The following is a 26655-nucleotide window of genomic DNA, read 5'->3' as shown; positions in this document are numbered from 1 at the left end:
TGGAACTGAAAAGCTTATGAAGTATCTCTTATTAACTCTACAATTTTTTAAACCTTTCAAGAGATGACACGAATAAGGAGGAAAATGAAGATGAAGAAGAAGCAGAGGAGGAGGAGGAGGAGGAGGAGGAGGAGGAAGACAACAATGACAACAATGAGGAAGAAGAGTTTGAATGCTATCCACCAGGCATGAAAGTCCAAGTGCGGTATGGACGAGGGAAAAATCAAAAAATGTATGAAGCTAGTATTAAAGATTCTGATGTCGAAGGTGGAGAAGTCCTTTACTTGGTGCACTACTGTGGATGGAATGTGAGGTAACTTAAGTTTTAGCTAGTGATTACTTCCATAAAATACTTCTAAAATACACTTGTGTATTTTAAAAACTAACTGCATATTGAATTCCGTACTCTTAACTTTCAGTACTGGTATTCTATGAAGGTCATTGTACTGTATTAAATTATTTAGATTTTTAACATATATAAATGCAGTACTTAGTGACTTACAGCTTAGGAAAAATCTTCTTAAGGTGACTTGTCCAAGGAAAACCTCACTCCTGTCTCAGTTTTCTTTTAAACACCTCCAGACAACAAAGGAAATGGCATTTAGCCCAGTTCTTTGATGAATTTCTTCTGTGGCTCTGTTCAGCCAATTTTACTGCATACCACATTTGAGTAATCATACACTTGACTAAATCTGTATATGCACTTTTCAAAGTGCAGCACAGAGTACAAAAGCAGTTTGGTGGCATTTACCAGTAAAAAGAGATAGGAGGCCAGTTTTCATTTGAAAAAAAGATGTATTTTTTGCTGGACATCCATACTGGAGAGACCATATTTCACTTTCAGCGTCAGGTTAGACATATCAGTCATTCTGTGCACCCAGGATTCTTAATTGCACATCAGTAAATGGCAGTAAATAATTACACTTCACTTGTTCAGACCTATTTTTTCCAATTGCCCCAATCTTCTGAACAAGATTCTTCTTAGCCTGGTTGCTTGTTATGCCAGTCTTATTTTATTGGTACCATACCTGGAGTTTATCCTTAATATAGTATTATTGAAAAACTGTTGAGGCTGAACATTTTTTTTAAGTAAATCCTGTAGTAGAAACTTTAGTGGGAATAAGATACAAGCTACTTTGAAACAGGCAAAAAACCTTAAAGCTTCTTGAAGTCTTTTAAGCCAATTACCTAGTCTTCTGCATTTTTGCCATTTCAACATATCCTTTTCTGCTAACTGTTCTCAGGCTGCTGTCTTTTTAAACTTTGTTTTACTCAGTATGAGATTAGCAGGGCTGTAGAAGCAAGAAGTTTGAGGCAAATCTAACTTCTTTCATGAAAACCCTTATGAACCTTTTATCATCTTCACCTACCATCTGGACTTGCATTACTTTAGTACCTCTGGCCAAAAGGACAGGACAGAGGTTTCTTTGAACCTTATACAGTGCTGGCCAGATCAACTGACAAGGGTCACAATTGTAAAAGCAGGCCACTTTTCTCCTTCCGTTGATTCCACCATTTGCATCTGATTTCACTGAATGCATCATCCAAGCCACTACTGATCTGGGGAATTACCGTTCATTATTGAGGCCTCTGACTTCAGTCTTTTGCAATATTTGTAGCTTGTATGCCGTACTGGAATGGCCTATTTTTCTTTTACATAAAAAAGAGTCTTCAGGAAACATCAAGTAGGCATGTCAGTGAAACAAGGCTATAGGATCCATTCCTTAAATGTCAATATACTGGGGGAAGCAGAGTCCAGTTTGGGATTTAAATAGGATTTGGAACACTGCTAGTATTTCAGTCATTGCCACGAAGGACTTACCTTAGTATCCACATTGATGAAATTTGCATCCTGGGCCTTTGACAGTTGCTGCATATACTTCAAAAGGGATTTGCATTTTAAAAGTCCTTTTGAGATGTCTTCATTGTTTTTTAATTCAAAGGAGCATCTTAGGAAGAGCTTTACGAATAAATTCTCTGTCTCTTCAAAGTAAATGTTATCAAACATGCTACTGGGTGAAAGAGTCGGAGGGGTTTACTCAAGCAGCGCTACTTCTTAAATCTGGAAAAAATCAGAAGTTGAAATCCAACCTTTCTCTTGCAGACCTCAGCAGCTTCATTGTTAAAGGAGAAGTCAAGATTGTGTGTTTGTGCGCTGTGAACTCTGAATTTTAAACAAATGCTTAGATTGATATCAAAGGGATCCTTCCTATAGCTAGGATGTATTAGCTATTAAGGGCACCTTCAGTTAACCATTGACCCCCACTTCCACCAAAGTACAACAGTTATTTTCAACATGTTGAAGTCTTCACTTGCTGCTGTTCGATCTTTTCTGCCAGCTAAACTGCATGTATGTTCCTTTCTAAAATGCTGCTGATCAAGGATAGTCTTTTTGGAGGGTTGAGAGATAATATATTTCACCAAAAAGTGTTTAATCGTTTTGGGCCTTCAGAAATTTTCCAAACCCCATAAAATTGCCATTTAGCTACTGGAACGTAAAAAGACCGTCACACAGGCTAGTTAGTTTAATTCAAATGAGATAGCTGGAAATGTTGGATAAGACAGTCAGTCACTATCAGGGCAAGTGAGTCTACTGCATTCCATGTGTACAAACAGCATTTGTCACAACTGTGACATACCTCCACTTAAGGTAACATCTTGGAATTTTTGTGGTGTCAAGATGTGTAGTCTGTCATATATTCAGCTTGACAACTGTCTTTGAGTCAACTCCAGACTTGAAAAATAGTTGTTTTTCCTTGGTGTTTCTTGGTATTCTATTGCTCCAGGAAGGTTCATCTTAGCTCTGTGTGTGTGTGTGTGTGTGTGTGTGTGTGTGTGTGTGTGTGTGTGTGTGTGTGTGTGTGTGTGTGTGTGTGTGTGTGTGTGTGTGTGTGCGCGCACGCGCCTGCGCACATGTGCATGCATATTCTTTTTCTGTTAAGTCTTGGTTTTTACTCAATTTTTAAGTAGAACAAGTGATTTTAAAACCTTAGTTCATGTAATAATTGTCTCAGCTGGCTTAGAATCCATGGTCGTCTTATCTCTATTCTTTTTTCTTTAAGTTAAAAATTGTTTTTTCCTCCATTCTAAACACTATATCACGTACTACATATTCCTCAAACCAAAAACAGTCTAATCAAGAATTCTTCAACACTGATGGCATTTACTTAGAAGTTCTTATTCCAAGAGGATATTATCCCTCCCTCAGTCCATGCCTTATATCACTATATCGGGGATGAAAGTAATATTAACTGTTCAGATATTCAGAATATTTATGCTTCACTACACATTTTTGAAGAACCATTTAGTGATACTAAGCACAGTAGGACATTGTCAACTTTCTTGTATTAATTAGGGAAGCCTTGAAACTGAGTAATTTTCTAGCTGCACGTTATCTTGTGGGGAAGGAGATCATCATTACTACATCTCTACCTCAATATAACATGACCCGATATAACACGAATTCGGATAGAACGTGATAGAGCAGCGCTGTAGGGAGGTGGGACTGCGCACTCTGGAGGATCAAATTAAGTTCGATATAACATGGTTTCACGTATAACGCGGTAACCGAGGTGATGTGTACTTGTATGGATGAAGGAAGTGGGTACTGCGGATCAGGGAATCTAAGTTGTGTCTCTTAGAACAGGAATCAGACTCTCTTTAGTGGAAGAAAGAGGTAATGGTACTGGTACTAGTACTAGATGCATGTTCTCTCTTATTAAAAAGAAAATTGTTTACATACCCCATATTTTTTAATATTAACCAGAAAGCTCGAGATAGAGAACACTCTTAATATCCTTTTTGCCCCTGAATAGGAAACTTTGGTTTACTTTACACTAGTGATGACATTGGTGTTAGACCAAGTAGCTAAAGCTCATCCCAACGGACTCAAAACCGTACTAGTTTTTAATGTTTAGAACTAGATTCTGATTACATCTGTTTGAGGTGGGGACTAGTATATTTAACCATTCTCCTGAAACCTGGGGGAATGTATCTTTTGGGAAGTAACAGTCCTAGGGAAGAAGATTACTCTGTATTCAGTTTGAAGATTGAAAGGGGAGATGGAACTAACCTAGTGGAATCAATGGGAATGAAATGTTCTCAATCATAAAATTGCAGTCCTGCTACCATGTTCGTCTGATGAAAAATTCTCAGTTGCAAAAGACATTTCATGTGAGATTTTTGCATTCTGGAATTGCTGATATATAGTTCTAAGTATCTGACTATAATAACTTTATAGAAGTGTTGGGGATCCCCTTTGTGGTTTGAAGGGTCACTTGCTGAATTTTGCACAATTTCTATGGATCTAAAACTTCCTTGGAATGTGCAGTACAAGTCCCTTCAATTGTGGTATTTACAGTTTTCAGCTTACAGCACTATGCAGATAAAATAAAATACATTGAAAGGTGAATAACAGAGAGTTTTGAAATATAAATTAACCCTGCAGTGTGTGCAGAATGCCCCAAATAGCATGGCGCAGAGGAGCATATTCAGCACAAATTCTAAATTAACAATCTTTGTAGGTCATTTAAACTCTAACAGGCTGGCTGCCAGATGCTCGGACATCCCCAAATGCATCATTCTTAGATTTTACTGCTGTTCTGAAATTACACCATATCCCTTTTTCTTTTGGAAATTTAGTTGGGGGAAATACTAGTTACTGATTTAATTGACTGTTTTACGTTTTTTTGTGCTTCACAGTTAGATGTTGAAGCAAAAGAGGCTTGAGGTACCCTAGGTTTGAGGACCCCTGAATAGTGTATGGAACTGAGAGAAGTTAGGAATATTCAGAGTGAAGCTTGCCTGAGGGCATCACTTGAGACCATCAGAACCTGGTTAAGTAATATAGGAGACTTTACCTTATGGTACAGGCCATCTGGAAACCAGCTTTAAAGCACTCTCAATATGAGGGTTGCTCTCTAAGTAAAACTCCGCATGCCTGACAGTCATTGGCATTGACTAAACTGATATTGAGGAGTGTTTTATTTTATTCGTTTTATATGGACTCATCCAAGGTTTGAAAAATCCACTTCCCCATCTGGAGTAGGACTCTGTTGGGTGAATGCCATTAGCTTCTGCAGAATTTTAGCTTTCATTAAAAAAAAAAAAAATTCTGATCCTTACGGTTGTGAAGATAGTCTTCCAAACACAAACTGAGTGTAAACCGATGCAGTTGTGTCTTCCTAAGTCTGCAGAGACTGCTCCAGTACTGCCACCAGTGCTGCTAGGGTGGAAGGGGAGCCCAGCTGCTGCTCTTGCTGCTATGGAAGTCTCACAGAATAATCACTCCTTTTAGGAGTAGGGTGCCCTAGAAGTGCCACCTTCCCAACCGTTGGCACCATGGAACACCGTGGAGGGGACACGCCATCCCAGCAGAGGGCTCTGTGTTTGTGTGGAGGCCTCACTGACATTTCGCTATGCCATCACCACAGCAGAAGGCCAGCACACATACACAGAGCCCTTTCTTGGAGTGCAAAGAGAAATCCTATGTACATGTGACTGACTGGCAGGAGGGACATATGACTCAAGGAGAGCTGTGAGTAGGAGTACCATGTATTTCAGCTTGGCCTGTAGGCATAGTGCTATGGGCTAGCATTATGGTAATATCAATAATTATTATTAATAATAATAACTAATAGTCAGCATTGGGTATGTTTTTTGTGGCTTGAACACGTAAGTGCACCGGATGTCGGCACACTTTGTCAGTAAATACATTCTTCTCAAAATGTAGCTGGTTGTTCGATAGTGTGCAGAATTCAAGAGTAAAGAGGAAAGTCTTAAATGGAAAAAGAGTTGCTAAATGTGCAAAACCACTTAAATTTTTTTGTATGCATTTTGAAGACGTAAAAAGAGGAAGTATGAAAATTGAATCTGTTCTTTTCTCTATTAGAATAGCAGAAGTTTTGTGCCTTTTTGGCAGAAAGCTGTGTGCGGTTGTCTCTACGGTGGTATAGGCTGCAGCATCTGCCCTTTCAATTCTCAATTATGCATTGATGATGGTCAGGGAGTTAGTGTTGTCCATGCTTTCAGGGCTTTTATTAAGAAGATGAAAAGAAAATATATTCCACTGATGCTGCCTTGTCAGACCCTAGCGTGTCTTTTGAGAGCCTTGCAAGCAGAGAGAGCCAGCTCAAAGGACAAAATCCAGAAGTTCACCTTATTGTTACTTATTAAATCATTCAAGAGAGATACAGAAATGTTTTCAGCTCCCTCACCTTTAGTGTTAATCTTAACAAAAAGAGATACTTTTACAGATAGGTTGCGGAACTCATTGCCACAATATGTCATTGAGCCCAAGAGCTTAGCAGGATTTTAAAACAGATTAGACTTCTATATAATAGCATACTCTGTGGTGTTATAATAAATATTTTTTAAAAAGCTTTGAAAGATATATAAACCCTTAAACTTCAGGGCATAAGCAACCCTCTTGCTTTCAGGAATTAAGAGGAAACTTTCTTAGCGACCAGTTTACATATCTACCTACTGTGAAGTTTCTTTCTCTAAAGCCGAAGCAGGCAGCAGCCGTGCTGCCCAGCCTGCCGGAGCAGCTCCAGCCAGGCCAGAGACATCCTCCCCTGGCCCTCACCAGGTAAGGTAGGACGGGATGGGATGGGGAGAGTGTGGGGGTCCCGGGCTAGGGGTGGGGTCACGTGGGAGGTGGTCACAGGGGATACTCCCCTGACTCCCAGCTTCTCCCCCTCAAAAAATTTCCCCACCTGTTGCTGTCCTGGAACGTTTCTCTGGCTGTTGTTGGAGACAGCATCCTAGACTAAATAGACTTTATTCAGCTAAGGCACTGGTTCCCAAACTTTAACAACCTGTGAACCCCTTTCACTAAAATGTCAAGTCTCGTGAACCCCCTCCTAAAAATGAGTATTTCCAGGGATTTTCTCCTTTACCTGAGTATAAATTATAAAAGCAATGATCTTGGAAATATAAAATTTGTTTTTATAACTTGCTTATTACGCACTAATGATTTATCATTTCAGTATTTGTATTACCATATATACTCAATCATAAGTCGGTTCGTTTATAAGCTGACCCCCCCCCTCCAAGGTGGATACATAAAAATGGAAAAATTTAATAACCTGTACATAAACTGACCCTATAATTCAGGGGTCAGCAAACTTTGGCTCCCAGGCCATCAGGATAAGGCACTGGCCGGCCGAGATGGTTTGTTTACCTCGAGCGTCCGCAGGCACAGAGGTAAACCTAAGTAAACAAAGTGTCCCGGCACGCCAGCTGCTTACCCTGGCGTTCCAGGACAGCAACTGGTGGGGAAATTTTTTGAGGGGGAGAAGCTGGGAGTCAGGGGAGTATCCCCTGTGACTACCCCCCACGTGACTCCACCCCTAGCCCAGGACCCTCACACTCTCCCCATCCCATTCCGTCCTACCTTACCTGGGGAGGGCCAGGGGAGGATGTCTCTGGCCTGGCTGGAGCTGCTCCGGCAGGCTGGGCAGCACGGCTGCTGCCTGCTTCGGCTTCCAGATTGGGCAGTGCGGCCGCAGCATGGTCCAGCGGGCTGGGCCAGGCGGCATGGCCGCAGCGTGCTCCGGCGGGCTGGGTGGCGCGGCCACAGTCTGCTCTGGGGGGCAGGGCCAAGTGGCACGGCTGCAGCCTGTCATCCCCGGAGCTGCAGCTGCTTCAGAGACTGAGTGGGAGAGCAGCATGGCCAGAAGCAGAGACTCTGGCCCCATCTCTTCCCTTTTGGCTTTGCTGGCTGTGCTGCCTCTCCTTGCTCCCTCTGTTGGGGGGAGGGCCTGTGTCCCACCTCTCCCTCTCTATACCTGTTCATAAGCCGACTCCCTTCTCTGATGCTTCCCTTTTTAACTAAAAAAATTTGGCTTATGAACAAGTATATATGGTACATTATGAAAATGGCAACATTCTTCCAAGATTTCACTTTCATAGCTTGTATCACTTTGAATAAGCCTGTTATAAGACAAAGCTCCTATGTTTCATCAAGGAGTATCAGATGTGAAACAGCAGGAAAGTGTTTAAAAAGCCAACTCCAAGAGTTCCTCCTGCACAAGCATTCAGGTCTTGAGCAGTCCATGCAAACAACGCTCGTTACAACAAAGCTTAAACTTGTTCTTCATAATAATTTTAAAAACAATACAAGTTTCCTATTTAATATTAAAAGCAGCAAAAAATATTTACCTCCCTTTCCATTTCTTATAAGGAGTCTTGAAGTTTAAATCTCCTCAATGTGATAGATATGCTTGCTTTGATCTGCTTAGCTCTTGGAAGTCCAGGGGCTCCAGGCTGCTGGCCCAGGATTCTTAGGGACAGCTCTGTCTGCCATTAGGGATTTTTTTTCCCGAGAACCCCCTCTAACGTTTCACGAACCCCAGTTTGGGAACCACTGAGCTAAGAATTTGGTCCTGTAACCTATGGTCCATCTTAATGGCATACTCAGTGTGGATGAGTACCACAGGACCAGCAAGGATCCCCCCAGAGGGATATGCATTCTTTATCATTTTCTATGAGGGAGTGTTCATTTTTCTTTCCTTCTTTTCATTCAGAACAAGCTTTCTGAAGGCAATCATTTTAACCAGAAAGATAAAGAAGTTTCAATCCCTTCTGGTCTAATTTTCCATTGTTAATTTTGATAAAAATGAATGGACTCTTCTTCCTTGTCATAGATTTCTCCCGAAAGTATTTCACATTAATATTACCTTTTTTGCCCTTATACCTTTATGTTTTTAATAAGTCATTTCATAAAGATACCTTTCCTTCCTTTTGGGCATAGAGCCAAAAGAGAACCTGTCTCTGACCGACATGATTTCAGACAGTAGACTGCAAATAGAATCATAGAAATGTAGGGCAGGAAGGGACCTCAAGAGGTCAAGTCTAGCCCCTTGCGCTGAGTCAGGGCCAAGAATACCTAGACCATCCCTGATGGGTATTTTGTGTAACCTGGTTTTTAAAACCTTCAGTAATGGGGATTCCACAATCTTCCTTGGAAGCTTATTCCAGAACCTAACTACCCTTGTAGTTAGAAAGCTATTCTTAATATCTAATCTAAACTTCCCTTGCTGCAGATTAAGACTAGTGCTTCTTGTCCTACCTGCAGTGGACACAGAAAACAGTTGATTATTGCCCTCTTTGTAACAGCCCTGAACATATTTGAAGATTGTTATATACCCCTCCCCAAGCTTTTCTCAAACTAAACATGCCCAGTTTTTTAAATCTTTCCTCATAGCTCAGGCTTTCTAAACCTTTTATTGCTTTCTTGCTCCCCTCTAGACTCCCTCCAGTTTTCTTAAAGTGTGGCACTTGAAATTGGCACAGTGCTGCAGCTGAGGCCTCGCTTGTGCCGAGGAGAGAGGAACAGTTACCTCACGTGTCTTACATACAGTACTCCTGTTAATATATCTTAGAATATTAGCCTTGTTCACAGCTGCATTACATTGTTGACTCATCAATTTGTGATCCACTGTAACCTCTAGATCCTTTGCAACAGTCCCCCGCCTGGCTAGACAATTATTCCACATTTTGTTTTTGTACATTTGATTTTTCCATCCTAAGTGTAGTACTTTGCACTTCTCTTTATTGAATTTCATCTTGTTGGTTTCAGAGCAATTCTCCAATTTGTCAAGATCATTTTGAATTCTAAGCCTGGCCCCCAAAGTGCTTGCAACCCCTCCCTGCTTGGTGTCATCTATAAATTTTATAAGCATATTCTCCACTATATTATCCAAGTCATTAATGAAAATACTAAATAGTCCCAGACTCAGGACATAGCCCTGCAGGACCCCCTATAAACATCCTCCCAGTTTGACCATGAACTATTGATAACTTCTCTTTGAGTCCAGTCTTTCAGCCAGTTTGCACCCACCTTATCATAGTTTTGTCTAGATCACATTTCCCTAGTTCACTTACGAGAATGTCATGTGTCACGTGTCTGTGTCGTGTCAAATGCCTTAATAAAATCAAGATATATTATGTTCAGTAGGCCAATCATCCTGTCAAAGATGAAAGTTAGTTTGGTTTGGCATGATTTGTTCTTGGCAAATCCATGTAGGCTAGCTGACCACTCTCTTTTCCTTTAGGTGATTACAAATTGATTGTTAATTTGTTCCAGTATCTTTCTGGATATCAAAATTAGGCTGACTGGTCTATAGTTCCCCAAGTTCTTTTTGTTCCCCTTTTAAAAGATAGGTACTTTGTTTACCCTTCTCCAGTCCTCTGAGACGTCACCCATCCTTCATGAGTTCTCAAAGATAATCGCTAATGGTTCTGAGATTGCTTCAGCTAGGCCCTGACAACTTGAATACATCCAGCTTATCTAATTATTCTTTAACTTGTTCTTTCCCTATTTTGGATTGTGTTCCTTCCCCCATGTTGTTAATATTAATTACATTATCTTTTACCTTTTTAGTGAAGACTGAAGCAAAATAGGCATTAAACACCTCAGGACTCTTGATGTTATCCATAAATAGCTCTCCTTCCTCCTGGTCTTTCCCTTGCTCCTAATGTATTTATAGTACCTCTTCTTTATTTATTTATATTTATATTCATATTTATTTTCTCATTGCCTTTTATGTCATTTGTTGGGTGTAACTAATTTTGTGCCTTAGTCTTTCTAACTTTGTTCCTACATGCCTGTGCTATTCTTTCATATTCATACAAATACTTGTACCATATACAGTCAGTTGCCCATACTGGTAAGTATTTAGGATCCATTCATTCAATCAGAGCCCTGGTGGCTTCTGAGGTATTTTTTTTTCTAACTCCCTGTATGTGAGTTGTTAGATCTTGTAGAACTGCAAGACATAGGCTTGGTCTACACTATGCGTTTAAACCGATTTTAGCAGCTTTAAACCGATTTAACGCTGTACCCGTCCACACTACGAGGCCCTTTATATCGATATAAAGGGCTCTTTAAATCGGTTTCTGTACTCCTCCCCAACGAGAGGAGTAGCGCTAAAATCAGTATTACCATAGCGGATATGGGTTAGTGTGGCTGCAAATCGACGGTATTGGCCTCCGGGCGGTATCCCACAGTGCACCACTGTGACCGCTCTGGACAGCAATCTGAACTTGGATGCAGTGGCCAGGTAAACAGGAAAAGCCCTGCGAAATTTTGATTTTCATTTCCTGTTTGCCCAGCGTGGAGCTCTGATCAGCACGGGTGGCAATGCAGTCCGAAATCCAAAAAGAGCTCCAGCATGGACTGTACGGGAGATACTGGATCTGATTGCTGTATGGGGAAACAAATCTGTTCTATCAGAGCTCCGTTACAGAAGACGAAATGCCAAAGCATTTGAAAAAAAACCTACAGGCTACACAGTGCTGCGTGACAAGCGTAACGGGAAGCCAGAGACTCAAACGAACGCTCAAGGAGGGAGGGAGGGGGTACTGAGGACTCCAGCTATCCCACAGTCCACAGCAGTCTCTGAAAAGTATTTGCATTCTTGGCTGAACTTCCCAATGCCTGTAGGTTCAAACATATTGTCCAGCGTGGTTCAGGGAATAGCACGTCAGTTTACTCCCCCCCCCACCCCCGTGAAAGAAAAGGGAAAGAAATCGTTTCTTGACTTCTTTCAATGTCACCCTATGTCTACTGAATGCTGCTGGTAGACGCGATGCTGCAGCAGTGAAGAGCAGGATCCACTCCTCTCCCCTGCCCGGTGGCAGACGGTGCAGTAGGACTGGTAGCCGTCCTTATTATCAACCCATGAGTGCTCCTGGCTGGCATCATGTGAGGCTGGCCGGGGTCGCCTGGGTGAAAATAGGAATGATTCTCTGTCATTCCCAGTAAATGGTACAGAACGGCTGGTAACCGTCCTCATCATAGCAACTGGGGGCTGAGCTCCATCAGCCCCCTCCCTTTCCTGTGTAAAGAAAAGATTCTGTCCTGCCTGGACTGTCATAGCAGCAGCATGCTGGGCTCCTCTCCCCCGCACCGCTTAATGTCCTGCCTGGACTGTCATAGCAGCGGGAGGCTGCCTCTCCCTCATTTTACCTCACTAACAAGTCACTGTTTCTTATTCCTGCATTCTTTATAACTTCATGACACAAATGGGGGGGACACTGCCACAGTAGCCCAAGAAGGTTGCGGGAGGAGGGAAGCAACAGGTGGGGTTGTTGCAGGGGCACCCCCCGTGAATGGCATGCAGCTCATCATTTCTGCGGGATCTGGCACGGAGCAGCTGTGCTCTCTGATACACTGGTTCTCTAGCACACTTGCCCCATATTCTAGGCAGGACAGACTATATTTTTAGAAACCATAAAGGAGGGATTGACTCAGGGAGTCATTCCCATTTTTGCCTTTGCGCTCCCGGCCGACCTCAGCCAAGGGCACCCGTGATAGCAGCAGACAGTACAGAACGACAGATAACCGTCATCTCATTACCAATTTACACCGGCAGCAAACGGTACAGAATGACTGATAACTGTGTCTGCTGTCATGCAAAAGCAAATGAATGCTGCTGTGTAACACTGGAGTATCGCCTCTGTCAGCGGCATCCAGTGCATGTTTCTTTTAACCTGGAACTGAGAACTTCTTTTCACATTCTCAACTCTTGTTCTTTTTTTCTTGAGTGAGCAAATCATTTGAAGTCCCATTTATGAAGTAGAGATGGTTCAGTTGTGTGACTTTAAAAATGTTGCAACTCTATAGAGCAAAATATAAGACCCTGAAAAATCTATAAATTCCTGAATGTCCTTTTGTACTTGTCCCTAAGGACCATATCCTCTCAGTACTTTAAAGCTTTATGATTCTTAAATTTGAAATGTGTGTGTTGGTATAGATAATGCACACAGTGGCATTTTCCACTGAAAAGCCACTTTGGGAATTTGGACACCGAGTTCCCATTTAAAATTGAGAACTATATGACCAAATCCTCTAGGAGACGTTTTGAACATCTCAGTCTAATGTAGCTGTAGGTATTTCCTATCAGAATATGTAATTTAAATTACACAAACTGGTATGGCAGCATTCCAGTGTCATTCATCTGCCAGTGATGACATACTAACCTTTGAATATCAATCTAAGTCTAACCTAACGCTGAATGTTTTAAGTCACTGGAGACGCATGCAGTGTTTAAAGTTAGTTTCTTTATGTGGAAGATTATTTTTGTTGGGGTAGCATGTAGATTCGGTGAATAAGGCTACAAGTGGTATAGTGATGTAATCAAAATTGAAATGAAATTTGCAGAGTACTCAATTTTCTCTGTGAACATGTTCAATCCTAGTGCTTTTTTCTTTCATAAAATTAGATCTAAAAAAATCCCTTAGCTTTGGAATGCATGGTCCATTCAGAATTCTATTCAACATGAGCTTGATCTAAAGAAACCTTACTTTAAACCACAACAGTTATGAATTTGCTATTGGCAGGTTTACCTGTCACCTAAGGATCTAGAGAAAGAAAGAAATCTGGATCTCTCTATCCATGTCTAACCTGGTCATTAAAGTTAATTTAATCCAAACCATGTCTCTGATAGTGTGGTCACTCTCAGTACGTTAAGATTTTCTAGGGAAAAAGACTATGAAAATTTGTCAGCATTTAATAAAGAGAAAAGTCCATCTGATACTCTATAGAAAAACAATATTGAACATATTTGTGTTCCAATATGAAAGCACATCTTACCTCTCTCCTTTCATATCTTTATGTTCTGGATGTCATTCTTTGTTTTATGAGTGTGAGGGATGTGAATGGGTAAAGCACTAAATTTATCTTCTGGTCTCCTCTGTTTAAATCTTGATTTAGGTCAGAAATGAAAATGAGTTTGGTGGCCTCTTCAATCCCTACATTGGTCAGTATCACAGAAGTTACCAGAGTTAGGCACATTTGTCAGTGGTTGCTAAGACGTGGCCTAGGACTGTAATAGCAGATGCTCTACAGGTCAAAATAGAGGTGTAATGTCAGATCTGTGTCAGAAAGCCTAGCATGAGGTCCAGCTCTGTACTGTTATGCTAGTTGCATACTGTATTTTCATGATACTGCATACACATTTTCATGACTACCAAATGAACTCCATTTATACACACACATACTTATTTGTTTTTAATTAACACATTTCTTATTCAGACACTTTTTGAATTCACAGTGTAGGCAGGCCAAGGTATTCTGTTCCTAATAAACTCTTTTTTTTATTCTTAACTTTACATAGTGGGTTTTTTTTAATTGTTGTTAATTTTCTAGTTTGAGCACATTTCTATCATGAATGTTCTTAATGAGAATATATATGTTCAGTCTTGGATTCTGTACTTCACATGTACAGTTTCGGGAGGTGAGACACATGAGGCAGTTGATGTACATATGTTAGTACTATTTATAGAGCATTTAACTGCTAGTACCTTCTGATATCAAATAAAAAGTTCCTAATGCAAAAATCCTTCTAGATCTCAAAGGGAGCTTTATAGAGGATACTGTTCCCTTCACAGAATCAGCTACAAGGAGTTTTTCTTTTTTTTTTTTACCAAGCAATCAGGTTTTATATTACTATAAGAATTTGTTTTTAATTAGTAAGATGATCCACTATACTGGGAAAATTTACCTTACATATCTGTACAGCAATATATGACTCAAGTATTCTGCTTTTCCTATGGGCATGGATATCCCATTATTATTTGATATACATTATATGCACAAAAGGAGAGCAGAATATTAATTTTCAATACTACCATCCCAATATGAGAGGAGAATTTTGCCCTATATATTAAGAAAGTAAAGATTTGAGATTTTGCAATACTTTACAGTACATAAGAATATAACAGCAGCCATACAGGGTCCAACCAAAGGTCCATCTAGCCCAGTATCCTGTCTTCCAACAGTGACTAATGCCAGGAGCCCCAGAGGGAATGAACAGAACAGGTAATCATCAAGTGTTCCATTCGCTGTCACCCATTCACAGTTTCTGGCAAACAGAGGCTGGAGACACCATCCCTGCCCATCCTGGCTAACAGTCATTGATGGACCTATCCTCCATGAACTTATCTAGTTCTTTTTTGAACTAGAAGATATGGTAGAAATATATTCATTACTTTTCACTCTTAAGTACAGAGTCTGTCTGCATATGGTTTCCATTACGTTTTACTACTTTTTCTTTCCGTGTAGAATGTGTTTTATGAAATTTTGAATGTTTGCTTAAAATTCTGTTAATATATATTTTTAAATTCTTCCTTTCACATTTAGATATGATGAATGGATAAAAGCAGACAAGATAGTGAGACCAGCTGATAAAAATGTGCCAAAAATAAAGCATCGGAAGAAAATAAAGGTAGATTTTTTTTCTATTATATCATTTTGCTGCTCAATTTACTTTCATGTAGACTGATTTTATAATTATAGCCTTTAAATGGACTTGGAAATTCGTGATAAATTTAAAATTAGTTTCTGTTAGCCTCTTAGAAGCATACACTTCTTTAAGCATGATTTTTGTCCTTCCCTTTTGAAAAATAGCTTTTTCTTCCTCCTCTTCCCCCCACACTCCCAGTTCATCTGGTGCACCAACAGGAAACAGAGCCATTCCCTCATCAGCAATGGCAGCACAGCACTGGGAAATAAAATTTGCTAGCTACCCAGCTGGCTTTGAAGCACAAACCTGTGTCGAATCTACATAAATGTGGCTTGTATCTTATTTTTAATTTCTTGCCAACTGTGGTAGATTTAAAAAACAAACAAACAGATATTTTGGGCCAGATCCTGGTCAATTCCTTGTTCAGGGCAGAAGGGTGTGAACAACATTTTTCCCCCGACCAACAGGCTCCATGGCCATCCCTGCTCTCTGAACACAAGGACTACTAAAATCTGTCCCTGCCTGCAGGTATATGGGATCTTGGGGAGCAATTACCACACAGGTGGGGTGCCAATTCATTTATTTATTAAAGGAAAAAGGAAGTGATGGGAATTTAACAATAAAATACGATGGGATGGGGTGTATAGGGTGTTTACAATAGACAATGATGGGGGGGTTCTTCTTATTGAACAGTGTAGGGAGTTCTAACAGTGGGGTACAGTAAGTGGGGTTCAGCACAATGGGTACAGTACAGTCAATAAGCATATCAAAAGAAATGCAAAATAAAATGGTAGCTCTTATATAAAATGGTCAACAATCTTAGATGGAATGTATTAAGTGATTAGTGGCCTTATACACAATGTAACACAATGGTATCAATGCAGATACAAAGTATATCAGAAAAGTGGAAGCAACCAATGGGGTGTTATAATTACAAGTAAAATGTGAATATAGGTGAACTTATGCAATGTAACGGTATAAAAGAAAAGTAATGACTTAATTTGTGAGGCTAGGATAGCAGATAATCTGTCAAGGAACAGGAGGGGGGAGGGGAGTGAATGATTAGTGGCAACTGATGAGAGGAGAGTGCGGCTGGAAGCAGGGAGGGACTCTGAAGCCCTGCAGGGTGAGGACAACGGAGCAGTGTGATGGTGATCTTTGGTAGGGGAGGGGCAGCGGAGAAGTGTAAAGAAGGGCTAGAGAGAGGTTTAAGCAACAAGCGGACGCCAAAAACAAAGGAAAAAAAGCGGCAAAGGGTTTGGGAAGCTTCACGGGGGAGAAGCAGCAAGGGGTTTGGGAAGTTCGGAGGGTGATGCAGACGCAGAGGGGGAAGCAGCAAGGAGTTGGGAAGTTCGGAGAGAGTGCAGATGCGGGGGAAAAAGCAGCAAAGGGTTAGGGAAGTTATACAGGGGGAGAAGCAGCAAGGGGTTTGGGAAGTTCGGAGGGTGATGCAGACACGGGGGGGGAAGCAGCAAGGAGTTGGGAAGTTCGGAGAGAGTGCAGATGCGGGGGGAAAAGCAGCAAAGGGTTTGGGACGTTATACAGGGGGAGAAGCAGCCAGGGGTTTGGGAAGTTCGGAGGGTGATGCTGACGCAGGGGGGAAAGCAGCAAGGAATTGGGAAGTTTGGAGACAATGCAGATGCGGAGGGAAAAGTAGCAAAGGGGTTATAACAGGGAGACACGGAGAAGCACACAGAGAGGGAGATTGGAGCAGGGAAAAACAGACACGGGAAAGTTCAGGGAGAGATCGGGACAGCAGGAAGACAAATTTAAGCAGCAAAAACCTTATCTATCTTAACCAACGACTAGGCAAAACAACAAATATCACAATTCTAAGCAAAACTATAACAAGCAACTATACGGAGCAACAAAACAGTAAACTATAACAAGGCAGGTTAACTTCTAAGCTCTACAATCTTAACAAACTATGACTTATTAAACTAAAAAAAACCAAAACCTATGGTGCACCTTATGCTCTGGGGAAGTCACAGAGGGCAGAGTGGTATGTGCCCAGGATACAGCTCCCAAGGAAGCCAAGGGATACAGCTGAAAGCAGGGAGCCCCGAGGCAAAGCCCACAGGAGCAGAGCTTAGCAGCGGCACAAACTTATTTTTAGCAGCAAAGCGCTGCGGAGTTTAAGAGAGGTTTTAAGACACAGACCAAGGTTTAGCTTGAGTCTGTGTGCTAGGGAAACAGAGCCAGCAGCTAAAGTAATAAAATAAAAGTACAGAAAGTTTCACAGAGGGATTCTTACTAGTCCCCAAAGCAGCAGCAAAGGCAGAAGCAGCAGCAACATCAGAAGAAGCAAGGAGGGCTCGGTACAGTCTTAATAATCATGAGATCTCTCAGGTAGCAATTCGTTCTTCGTGGGGGGGTTAAAAAACGGGGGGTACGCTCAAAAATAAAACGAGAGCAGAGAAAGGACCCCCCAAAACCCCTGGCTGATCAGACCAGGCAGCAATGCAGGAACCTTTCTGATGTTTGTTTCAAAAATGTCTGTTTTTAAAGGCAAACTCAGGCAGTTACCCGCCAGTAATCCTGATAGGCTCCCTCTGTCACAGGGGAGGAGGCACAGGGAAAAAACTGCAGGTAAGCACAGAGACATGCCTGGGCAGAGTCCTGTGCAATAGGTGACTCAAAAGCACATGAGGCCTATGATTCATGCCCAGGATCTTAAAAACACAATAGGTCTTGCAGCTCTGGACATTGCCTGCCCTACACCGAGCCCAGGTTCAACGAGGTAATAACAGGACTAACCCTTTGAACAGGGCAGTGGTCCCATTTAGCACGCAGCACAAGTGGCCATCCCTTTGAGAAGGGCAATGGCTCTTGTTAAACAACTTAAGGGGCCCTCCCTTTGAGAAGGGCAGTGGCCCTGGTAAACGACTTAACAGCCAGGGAAGGGCGGCCACAGGAGGAGAACAAAAACAAAATGGAGTATGGGGACAGCTGTAAGAAACAAAATGGGATAGGGGGATAGCTGTAACAGACAGAATCCAGTGCCGCTGATAGAGCCAGACTTGCCTATAGCCTCTCCTCCTTCCGCATTAGCACAGCACAAGAGCGTGCCATTCAATCCAAGCTGTCACAACAGTCATGCCTTCTTTCTGCAATATCCCTTACTGCAGGGTCTAGCATAGTGGAAGAACAGTTTAGCCCTTAAATGCTGAGAATATTCCTTGTCAGATATAAGTGTTAAGGAATTCGCATTTTTGGTATTAATACTTGTGCATAAGACAAAATACAGTACTTGCATATCCTTGTAAAGGAACAAAGAAAAACTTATTCTTAGGTTTTGTGTTCAAAATCACTGTCTGCATTGCTAATTGTAATTCACCTTAAATTATATGTTAGCATTAGAAGAGTTTTTAAAATGTTTTTTTCCTTAACCTAGAATAAAACTGACAAAGAGAAGGATGAGAAGTATTCTCCTAAAAATTGTAAATTGCGACGCTTGTCAAAACCACCCTTTCACACGAGCACATCACCAGAGACTGAGTCCAAACTTGACAGCACTGAAGCCAAAAACTCTCCAGTTAAATCCATAGAAATTACTTCTATCCTTAATGGGCTACAAGGTATTGTACATAGACTTTCTAATTCAGTATATAATCATTTTATCAATATTTAAAAGTGACAGTACAGAGCAATTGAAGCAAACTATCAATAAGGCTGAGAGTTTGTCATGGAGGTCACGGATTCCATGACTTTCTGGGAGTTCTGCAGCTCAGAACTCCCAGAACTGGCGGCTCAGGTAGCCCCCAGGCTAGCCACACCGGCTGCTGCTGGGGCAGTCTCAGGCAACCATGTCCCTCCTCCCCAGCAGCAGCAGGAGTTTGTGTTTGGGAGGGAGCTCAGGGTAGAGGCAGGCGGTTGAGGTGTGGGAGGGGGAGAGGGCTCTGGGCAGCACTTATCTTGGGAGGGGAAGGGGGCTATCAGGCTCCCAGGCAGAGGTGCTGCCAGGTGGTTCCACGTGCTGCCTGTGTCCACAGGTGATGCCCCCGCAGCTCCCATTGGCTACTGTTCCCAGTCACTCAGGGCAGGGGCAGCATGCAGAGCCTCCTCAGCTGTGCCCTCCTCCCAGCACTAGCAGGGGCCATGGGCAGCGGCGGCTCCAGGCACCAGCGCTCCAAGCGCACGCTTGGAGCGGCAAGCTGGAGGTGGGGGGGACGCCCTGCCGTTCCCTGTGAGGGCGGCAGTCAGGCTCCCTTTGACAGCTTGCCTGCGGGAGGTCCGCCAGTCCCGTGGATTCAGCAGCAATTTGGCAGTGGGTACGCCGAAGCCACAGGACCGGGGACCTCCCGCAGGCAAGCTGCCAAACGCTGCCTGCCTGCCGTGCTTGGGGCAGCAAAAAAGCTAGAGCCGCCCCTGGCCATGGGCCACTGCCCTCCCTCCAGCAGCAGCAGCTCCCCTGGGCTGCTCCCTACCCTCCAGAGCACCCAAATCTTAGTTAAGGGTATGCAAATACCTTAGAGGAATTCCGTGGAGATGTTTTATTATATGGGATTTGCAAACTGACAAGCATTGCTCCTCATCTAGCTATTACACTTGCTAATAAAATGAAGTTTTTGAAAATAATCTGTTTCTTTTTCCTACTGGGTACATGAAAAAAGATTTTAATAATACTAGCTTTAGTGTGCATTGCTATCTTCTAGTTGTTTTTTCAGTATTACTTGTAACAGATTTTTTTTTAATAGCTTCAGAAAGTTCTGCTGAGGATAGTGACCAGGAAGATGACCAAAGTGCCCAGAATGTACATAATGGTGGCAAGGAGGAATCTCCAGATGAGACTGTGAGCCAGGACAAAAGTGAATTCTGTCCAAAAGAAGAGCAGAGCAGCTCATCTCCCCAAGAAGAGGAGAAAGCCCTTGCAGATGTAGCACCACTTAAATCAGTATCCAAATCACCAGAAAAATTGCGGAAAGAGCTGGAAGAATTATCTGATGATATGGACTATGAAGGAGAGGATGAAGCTACAAAGAAGAGAAAGGAGGTCAAAAAGGAGGTAGTAGATAAAATAACAAAGCCACAGGTAAAACGTGGTAAGCGAAGGTATTGCATCACAGAGGAATGTGTCAAGACTGGGTCACCTAATAGAAAGGATGAAAAGTCCAAGAGCAAAGACTCCCATAGCTTAGAACATAGTAGTAACAGCTCCTCAGATGAAGATGAGGAGGACAAATCTAAACTAAAAATAATGCCAACTAAGAAATACAATGGGATAGAGGAGAAAAGGAAGTCTTTAAGGACAAGTGGTTTCTACTCAGGGTTTTCTGAAGTGGCAGAAAAAAGAATAAAGCTTCTAAACAACTCTGATGAAAGACCTCAGAATACCAGAGCTAAGGATAGAAAAGATGTATGGTCTAGTATACAGGGACAGTGGCCCAAGAAAACATTGAAAGAACTTTTTTCAGACTCTGACACAGAGGCTGCAGCCTCACCCCCACATGCTTCTGAGGATCCTGCAGTAGAGGAGCAGATGGAGACTCTTGCAGAAGAGGTTTCTTTGCCCAGCTCTGAACTAGAAAAGCCTTTACTAGCCAGCATAGATGTTAAACCTGTTGAGGAGAAACCAACGGAAATGAGTGACAAGAAAGTTGAATTTCCAAGCAGTGGGAGTAATTCAGTGCTAAATACTCCTCCTACAACCCCTGAATCACCTTCATCTGTCACTGTAACAGATTCTAGTAGACATCAGTCCAGTGTAACAGTCTCAGAGACATTGGCACCAAATCAAGAAGAGATACGAAGCATCAAGAGTGAAACTGATAGCACAATTGAAGTGGATAGTGTTGTAGGGGAGCTGCAGGACCTTCAGTCTGAAGGAAATGTTTCTCCAACAGGCTTTGATGCCAGCGTCAGCTCTAGCAGTAGTAATCAACAAGAATCAGAACATACTGAAAAAGGTAAGGAGAAAACCTGAGTTGTCGAATATATATTCCTCCTCTCGTTTCTTATACTGCTAATTTATTTGTGTTTAACTGTTGCTGCGTTACTTGGAGATTGGTTTAAGAACATAAGAATGGCCCTACTGGGTCAGACCAAAGGTCTGTCTAGCCCAGTATCCTGTCTTCTGACAGTGGCCAATGCCAGGTGCCCCAGAGGGAATGAACAGAACAGGTAAATCATCAAGTGATCCATTCCCTGTCCCCATCCCCAGCCTGCTCAGCTTTCCTTGCCCCAGCCCAAGCCCCAGCCTTGGGGAGGGGGAGGGACAGGCGACGGATGGAGGGGAGGTGGGCGAGGGAAGCAGAGCAGGCTGCTCCTGGCCCCCCGCAAATCCCCCGGGCCACTCTGAGACTGTGAGACCCCTAAAATTGCCCCCACACATATCCTGCCTTCTAGATCCTGTGGGGGGGAGCCTCTGACCACCCCTGAGACCCTCTGCCCCTTATCCAACCCCTTGGCCCCAGCCCAGCACCCTTAACACACTGCTCAGAGCAGCATGTCAGAGCTTTACCACGTTGTATGCGAACCCATGTTATATTGGGTCACGTTATATTCCAAGCACCTCTCCAATTTTTGTGGTCATGCTTCTCCATTTGTAAAATGAAAAGTGTCCATGTTTAAAAACAGGATTGAGCATGAGTCTGTAGTTCTTCAAGTGCTTGCTCATATCAATTCCAATTAGGTGTGTGCGCGCTGCGTGCACGATCGTCGGAAGATTTTTACCCTAGCAACACTTGGTGGGTCGGCTGAGGCGCCCCCTGGAGTGGCGCCCTTATGGCGCCAGATATATGCCCCTGCCGATCTAGCGCCCCCTCAGTTCCTTCTTAGCACCCGTGATGGTCATTGGAACTGTGGAGCACGGCATAGCTGATCTCCACTTCCCTAGCTCTTTGCTCATTTATAGCTGTAGATAGTTGTTATAGTGTAGTTGTTAGTAGTTTCTAGTCGTAGTTAATAGTAGTTTTTGTAGTTAGTGTATATAGTAATTGAAGGTAAGGGGTTTCTCCCGTTCCCTCCTTTCCAGTATCGGGCCCATGCCTAGGTCTCCGGGCTTCAAACGCTGCTCGGCCTGCCTCAAGCCGATGCCTACAGGAGACCCCCACGCCTCCTGTCTGAAGTGCCTGGGGGAATCCCATCAATCAGATAAGTGCGGGACTTTTGTTTGAAGCAGCTCCTCATGAAAGCGGCACTTAGCCCGACGCTCTCTGCCCCATGCAGAGACCCGGCGCCGTCGGTCCGAAGTGCGCCACCAGCACCAGATCAACCTGACATCAGCAAAGACTCCTGGCATTGGACGTCTCCGGCACCATTACCAGCGCGGCACCGCTCGCTGTCTCCGGGAGCCAGGAAGCAGCACAAGCAACCTGCCACTCCTGTACAGTTAACGGCACTGGCTGTGCCCCCCTTGGAGCAGCGTCCCGTGCCGGACCACCCCGCGAAGGGTCCATCTCCGGCACCATCGATTCCAGTGCTGTAAGCGCTGTTGAGTCCAGTGCACATAAGCTCCCTGGTGCACACCGTGGTTCAAGCTCGGCCTGCCTTCCACCCCAGAGACTTTCTCCCCTGCTTGCGACCTGATTGCACTCACTGAGCCAGGACCATCACGGTCCCGATCCAGGCGCTGGTCTCCTCCGTGGCACCACTCGCAGTCCTGGCACTGATCACCATCTCAGCGCCGGTCGTACTTGCAGCACCGCTCCGGCTCAAGAAGATCTCCTTGCCGATGCGGTCGGTACCGGTCCAGCTCCCGGTACTGATCCTGGTGCCGCTCTGCCTGTAGATCTTCATCGAGGTCCAGATCTACCTCCCGGCACCGATACGACTGTCGGTCCTGGTCCAGATCATGGTACTGCTCGAGTCCATGGTGCCGATCTCCGTTCCCGTGACGCGGGCCAACAATGCATAACAGTGCAACCCAGCATGAGCGATCAGCTCCACCTTGGCCTTCTTGCCCCAACTCGAGGTCGTCCCAAACGGAATGTGGCTACCACGTCCATGACCAAGACACAGACAGCACTAGCCAATGGCACAACGAGGAGCAGGGACCCTCACAGTGGTCCTTTTGGACCCCTTGGGCATACCATCAGGCCCAAGGTGTCCCATCGGGAGCTTCTTGTTCTGCCGCCTCAGAACCTCGGGTCCCAGAGGCCACTGTCAGTCGCCCCTCCCCTCCCCCCCAGGGGCGGCTCGGAGGCAATGGCCCTACCCTCAGCTCAGGCCCATGCCCCTAGCATGGAGGACCTAGGGCAGCCGGACACCCTGCCTCCTCCCCCCAGCAGGACTTACCCCAGGACCCATTAGTCCCAGGCGTATCCTCCTCCTCCTCCCCTGACGAGGCGGTGGCAGGCACGTACTCCTCTGACCCACCACCTATAGACCTCCATGCGCTCCAAGACTTGCTTCATAGGATGGCACAAAACATGAACCTCGAGATGGAGGAGGTCGAGGATCTGGTGGTGGACATTTTCTCTGCCGATGCCCCCACACGTATAGCCTTGCCGTTCATCCAGACCATCCAGGCTAATTCCAGTACAATCTGGCAGTCTCCGGTGTCTATTCCTCCTACTGCCAAGGGTGTGGAGAGGAAGTACTTGGTCCCCTCCAAAAACTATGAGTACTTGTACATTCACCCCCAACTGCACTCCCTCATTGTACAGTCCATTAATGAGAGGGAACAACACAGTCAACAAGCTTACGCTCCTAAATCCAAGGACGCTAGAAACCTGGATTTATTCGGGCGCACGATCTATTCAACTGGTGGCCTACGACTCAGAGTGGCTAACCAGCAGGCCCTCTTGAGCCGTTATAATTATAATACCTGGAACTTGATGGGGAAGTTCAAAGAGCTGGTTCCTCAGGAGTCCAGGGAGGAGTTCGGGGCTTTGCTAGAGAAGGACAAGAAAGTAGCCAGGACATCCTTCCAGGCTTCGATAGATGCGGCAGACTCGGCGGCTAGGACTCTAGCCTCGAGCTTATCTCGTGGCTGAAGGTGTCCGGTCTTCTACAGGAGCTGCAACAAACAATTCAGGACCTGCCCTTTGTTGGCCAGGGGTTATTTTCAGACAAAACTGACTCCAGACTCCAGAGTCTGAAGGATAACCAGGCCATCATGCGCTCATTGGGCATGCATTCCCCGGTGATGCAACGTAGGCCCTTCCAACCCCAAACGCAGTGCACCTACCCTAATCCCCAGCCGATACAGAACTTTTCTAGAAGACACGGCCGCTGTGGTAGAAGGAGGCAATCTGGTCCTCAGACAGGCCAGAACCAAGGCCCCCCCAAGCCATCGGCGGGGCCCAAACAAACTTTTGAAGATGCGCCCGAGGGCGGAGCACCAGTCTCGTTACAGGATCCTTCTCCACCTTTCACCTACTGCCTCTCCTATTTCCTCCCTGCGTGGTCCCGCGTAACGTCAGACCTCTGGGTCCTACTCACAGTAGAAAGTGGATACTTTGCTTTGTCCCACCCTTTCTACCCTTCCTCCCCGTCCTTTTTCAGGGATTCCTCTCACGAGCAACTTCTTCTACAGGAGGTGCAAACGCTCCTAACTATCGGAGCTATGGAGGAGGTTCCAAGGGATCTGAGGGGCAGGAGGTTTTACTCCTGCTACTTCCTGATTCCCAACGCAAAGCGGGGGCGTCCTACGGCCCATTCTGGACTTGCACGGACTCAACAAATTTGTGGTAAAGTTGAAGTTCTGCATGGTTTCCCTGGGGACCATTATCCCTTCCCTGGATCCTGGAGATTGGTACGCTGCCCTTGACACGAGGGACGCATACTTCCACATAGCGATCTACCCGCCGCACAGGTGCTTCCTTTGCTTTGTGGTCGGTCAGCAACACTTCCAGTTTACTGTCCTCCCCTTCGGCCTATCCACAGCACCAAGAGTGTTTTTGAAGTATATGGCTGTCTTAGCTGCCTCACTCCGTCAATATCGGATCCAAGCGTTTCCGTACCTTGACGTACTCGAAAGACTATTCGGGGTCGATCCGAGCTCCAGATGCAATCCCATGTTCAGTTCACCATGAACTTGTTCAGACAGCTGGGTCTGCTGCTCAGTGTCAAAAAGTCCACTTTGCAGCCGACCCAAAGAATAGACTTCATCAAAGCAGTCCTGGATTCAAATGTCACCCAGGCATGCCTACCACATGCCCTCTTCCATGCCATGGCGAGCATTATCCATGGCCTCCGAAGCTTCCCGACCTCGACAGCATGCACATGCCTCGGTCTACTGGGACACATGGCGTCTTGCACCTTTGTGACCAGACATGCCAGACTACCCTTCCATCCACTTCAGGCCTGGCTCTCATCAGTCTACCGTCCAGGCTGAGACAATCTAGACACGGTGCTCAAGGTACCGACGGAACTCTTAACATCCCTGGCTTGGTGGCTGAACCCCAACTTCGTATGTGGGAGGATGCCATTTCATGCCCCACAGCCCTCCCTAGTCCTAACCACGGATGCATTATCTCTGTGCTGGGGTGCTCACCTTGCAGATCTTCGCACATGGGGCCTTTGGTCCACACAAGAGGTAACCTTGCACATCAACATATGGGAACTGAGAGCAGTACGCCTGGCATGTCACGTGTTCTGCAAACACCTTCAGAGCCATTGTATCGCAGTCTTGACAGACAACACAACAGCCATGTTTTACATCAACAAGCAAGGGGGAGCCCGATTGTCCCCCCTCTGTCAGGAAGCCATTCACCTGTGGGAATTCTGCAGAACCCACTCGATTGACCTAGTGGCATCGTTTCTCCCAGGAGTCCAGAACACCTTGGCAGATCACCTCAGCAGGTCCTTCCTGGCTCTTCAGTGGTCGATTCGCTCGGACATTATCCATTCTGTTTTCCAGAAGTGGGGGTTTCCCCACATAGATCTTTTCGCCTCTTGCAAAAATCGGAAGTGCCAGGTGTTCTGCTCTCTCCAGGGGTGCTCCCTAGGCTCCCTATCGGATGCCTTCCTGATGCCGTGGAAAGACCATCTGCTCTAGGCCTTTCCTCCATTCCCACTGGTCCACAAGGTCCTTCTAAAATTGCAAAGAGACAAGGCCCGCTTAATCTTGATCGCCGAGGCAACATTGGTACACCACTCTCCTCGATCTGTCGGTGACCACACCAATTCCACTGCCATTGTGGCCGGACCTGATCACTCAGGAGCACGGCCGACTGTGTCATCCAGACCTGCAACTCCTCCATCTCACAGCATGGATGCTGCATGGCTAACTCAATCTGAGCTGCATTGTTCCCGCTCGGTGCAGCACGTACTCTTGGGTAGTAGAATGCCCTCTACTAGGTCCACATATCTGGCCGAGTGAAAGCATTTCTCCTGCTGGTGTGCCCTGAGCAATACTGCCTCTCTGGAGGTCCCAGTACCTACCATCCTAGATTATCTCTTGTCCTTGAAACAGCAAGGCCTAGCAGTTTCATCCATCAGAGTACACCTAGCAGCAATT

General features: G+C 44.7%; 1 protein-coding gene across 1 annotated transcript in view; it reads left to right on the top strand.

Moving 5' to 3' along the window:
• ARID4B (AT-rich interaction domain 4B) overlaps window positions 1-26655 on the top strand; it is a 184059-nt gene that overhangs the window by 141039 nt on the left and 16365 nt on the right. The window contains 4 exon segments of the mRNA XM_030558348.1: window positions 62-313; window positions 15149-15233; window positions 18646-18829; window positions 19949-21157. Coding sequence (XP_030414208.1) covers window positions 62-313; window positions 15149-15233; window positions 18646-18829; window positions 19949-21157 — 1730 coding nt within the window.

This window comes from Gopherus evgoodei, chromosome 3, assembly GCF_007399415.2.
Source record: "Gopherus evgoodei ecotype Sinaloan lineage chromosome 3, rGopEvg1_v1.p, whole genome shotgun sequence".
NCBI lineage: Eukaryota > Metazoa > Chordata > Testudines > Testudinidae > Gopherus > Gopherus evgoodei.
The sequence above is the reverse complement of the archived record's forward strand: the minus strand, read 5'-3'. Positions and strand labels throughout refer to the sequence as shown.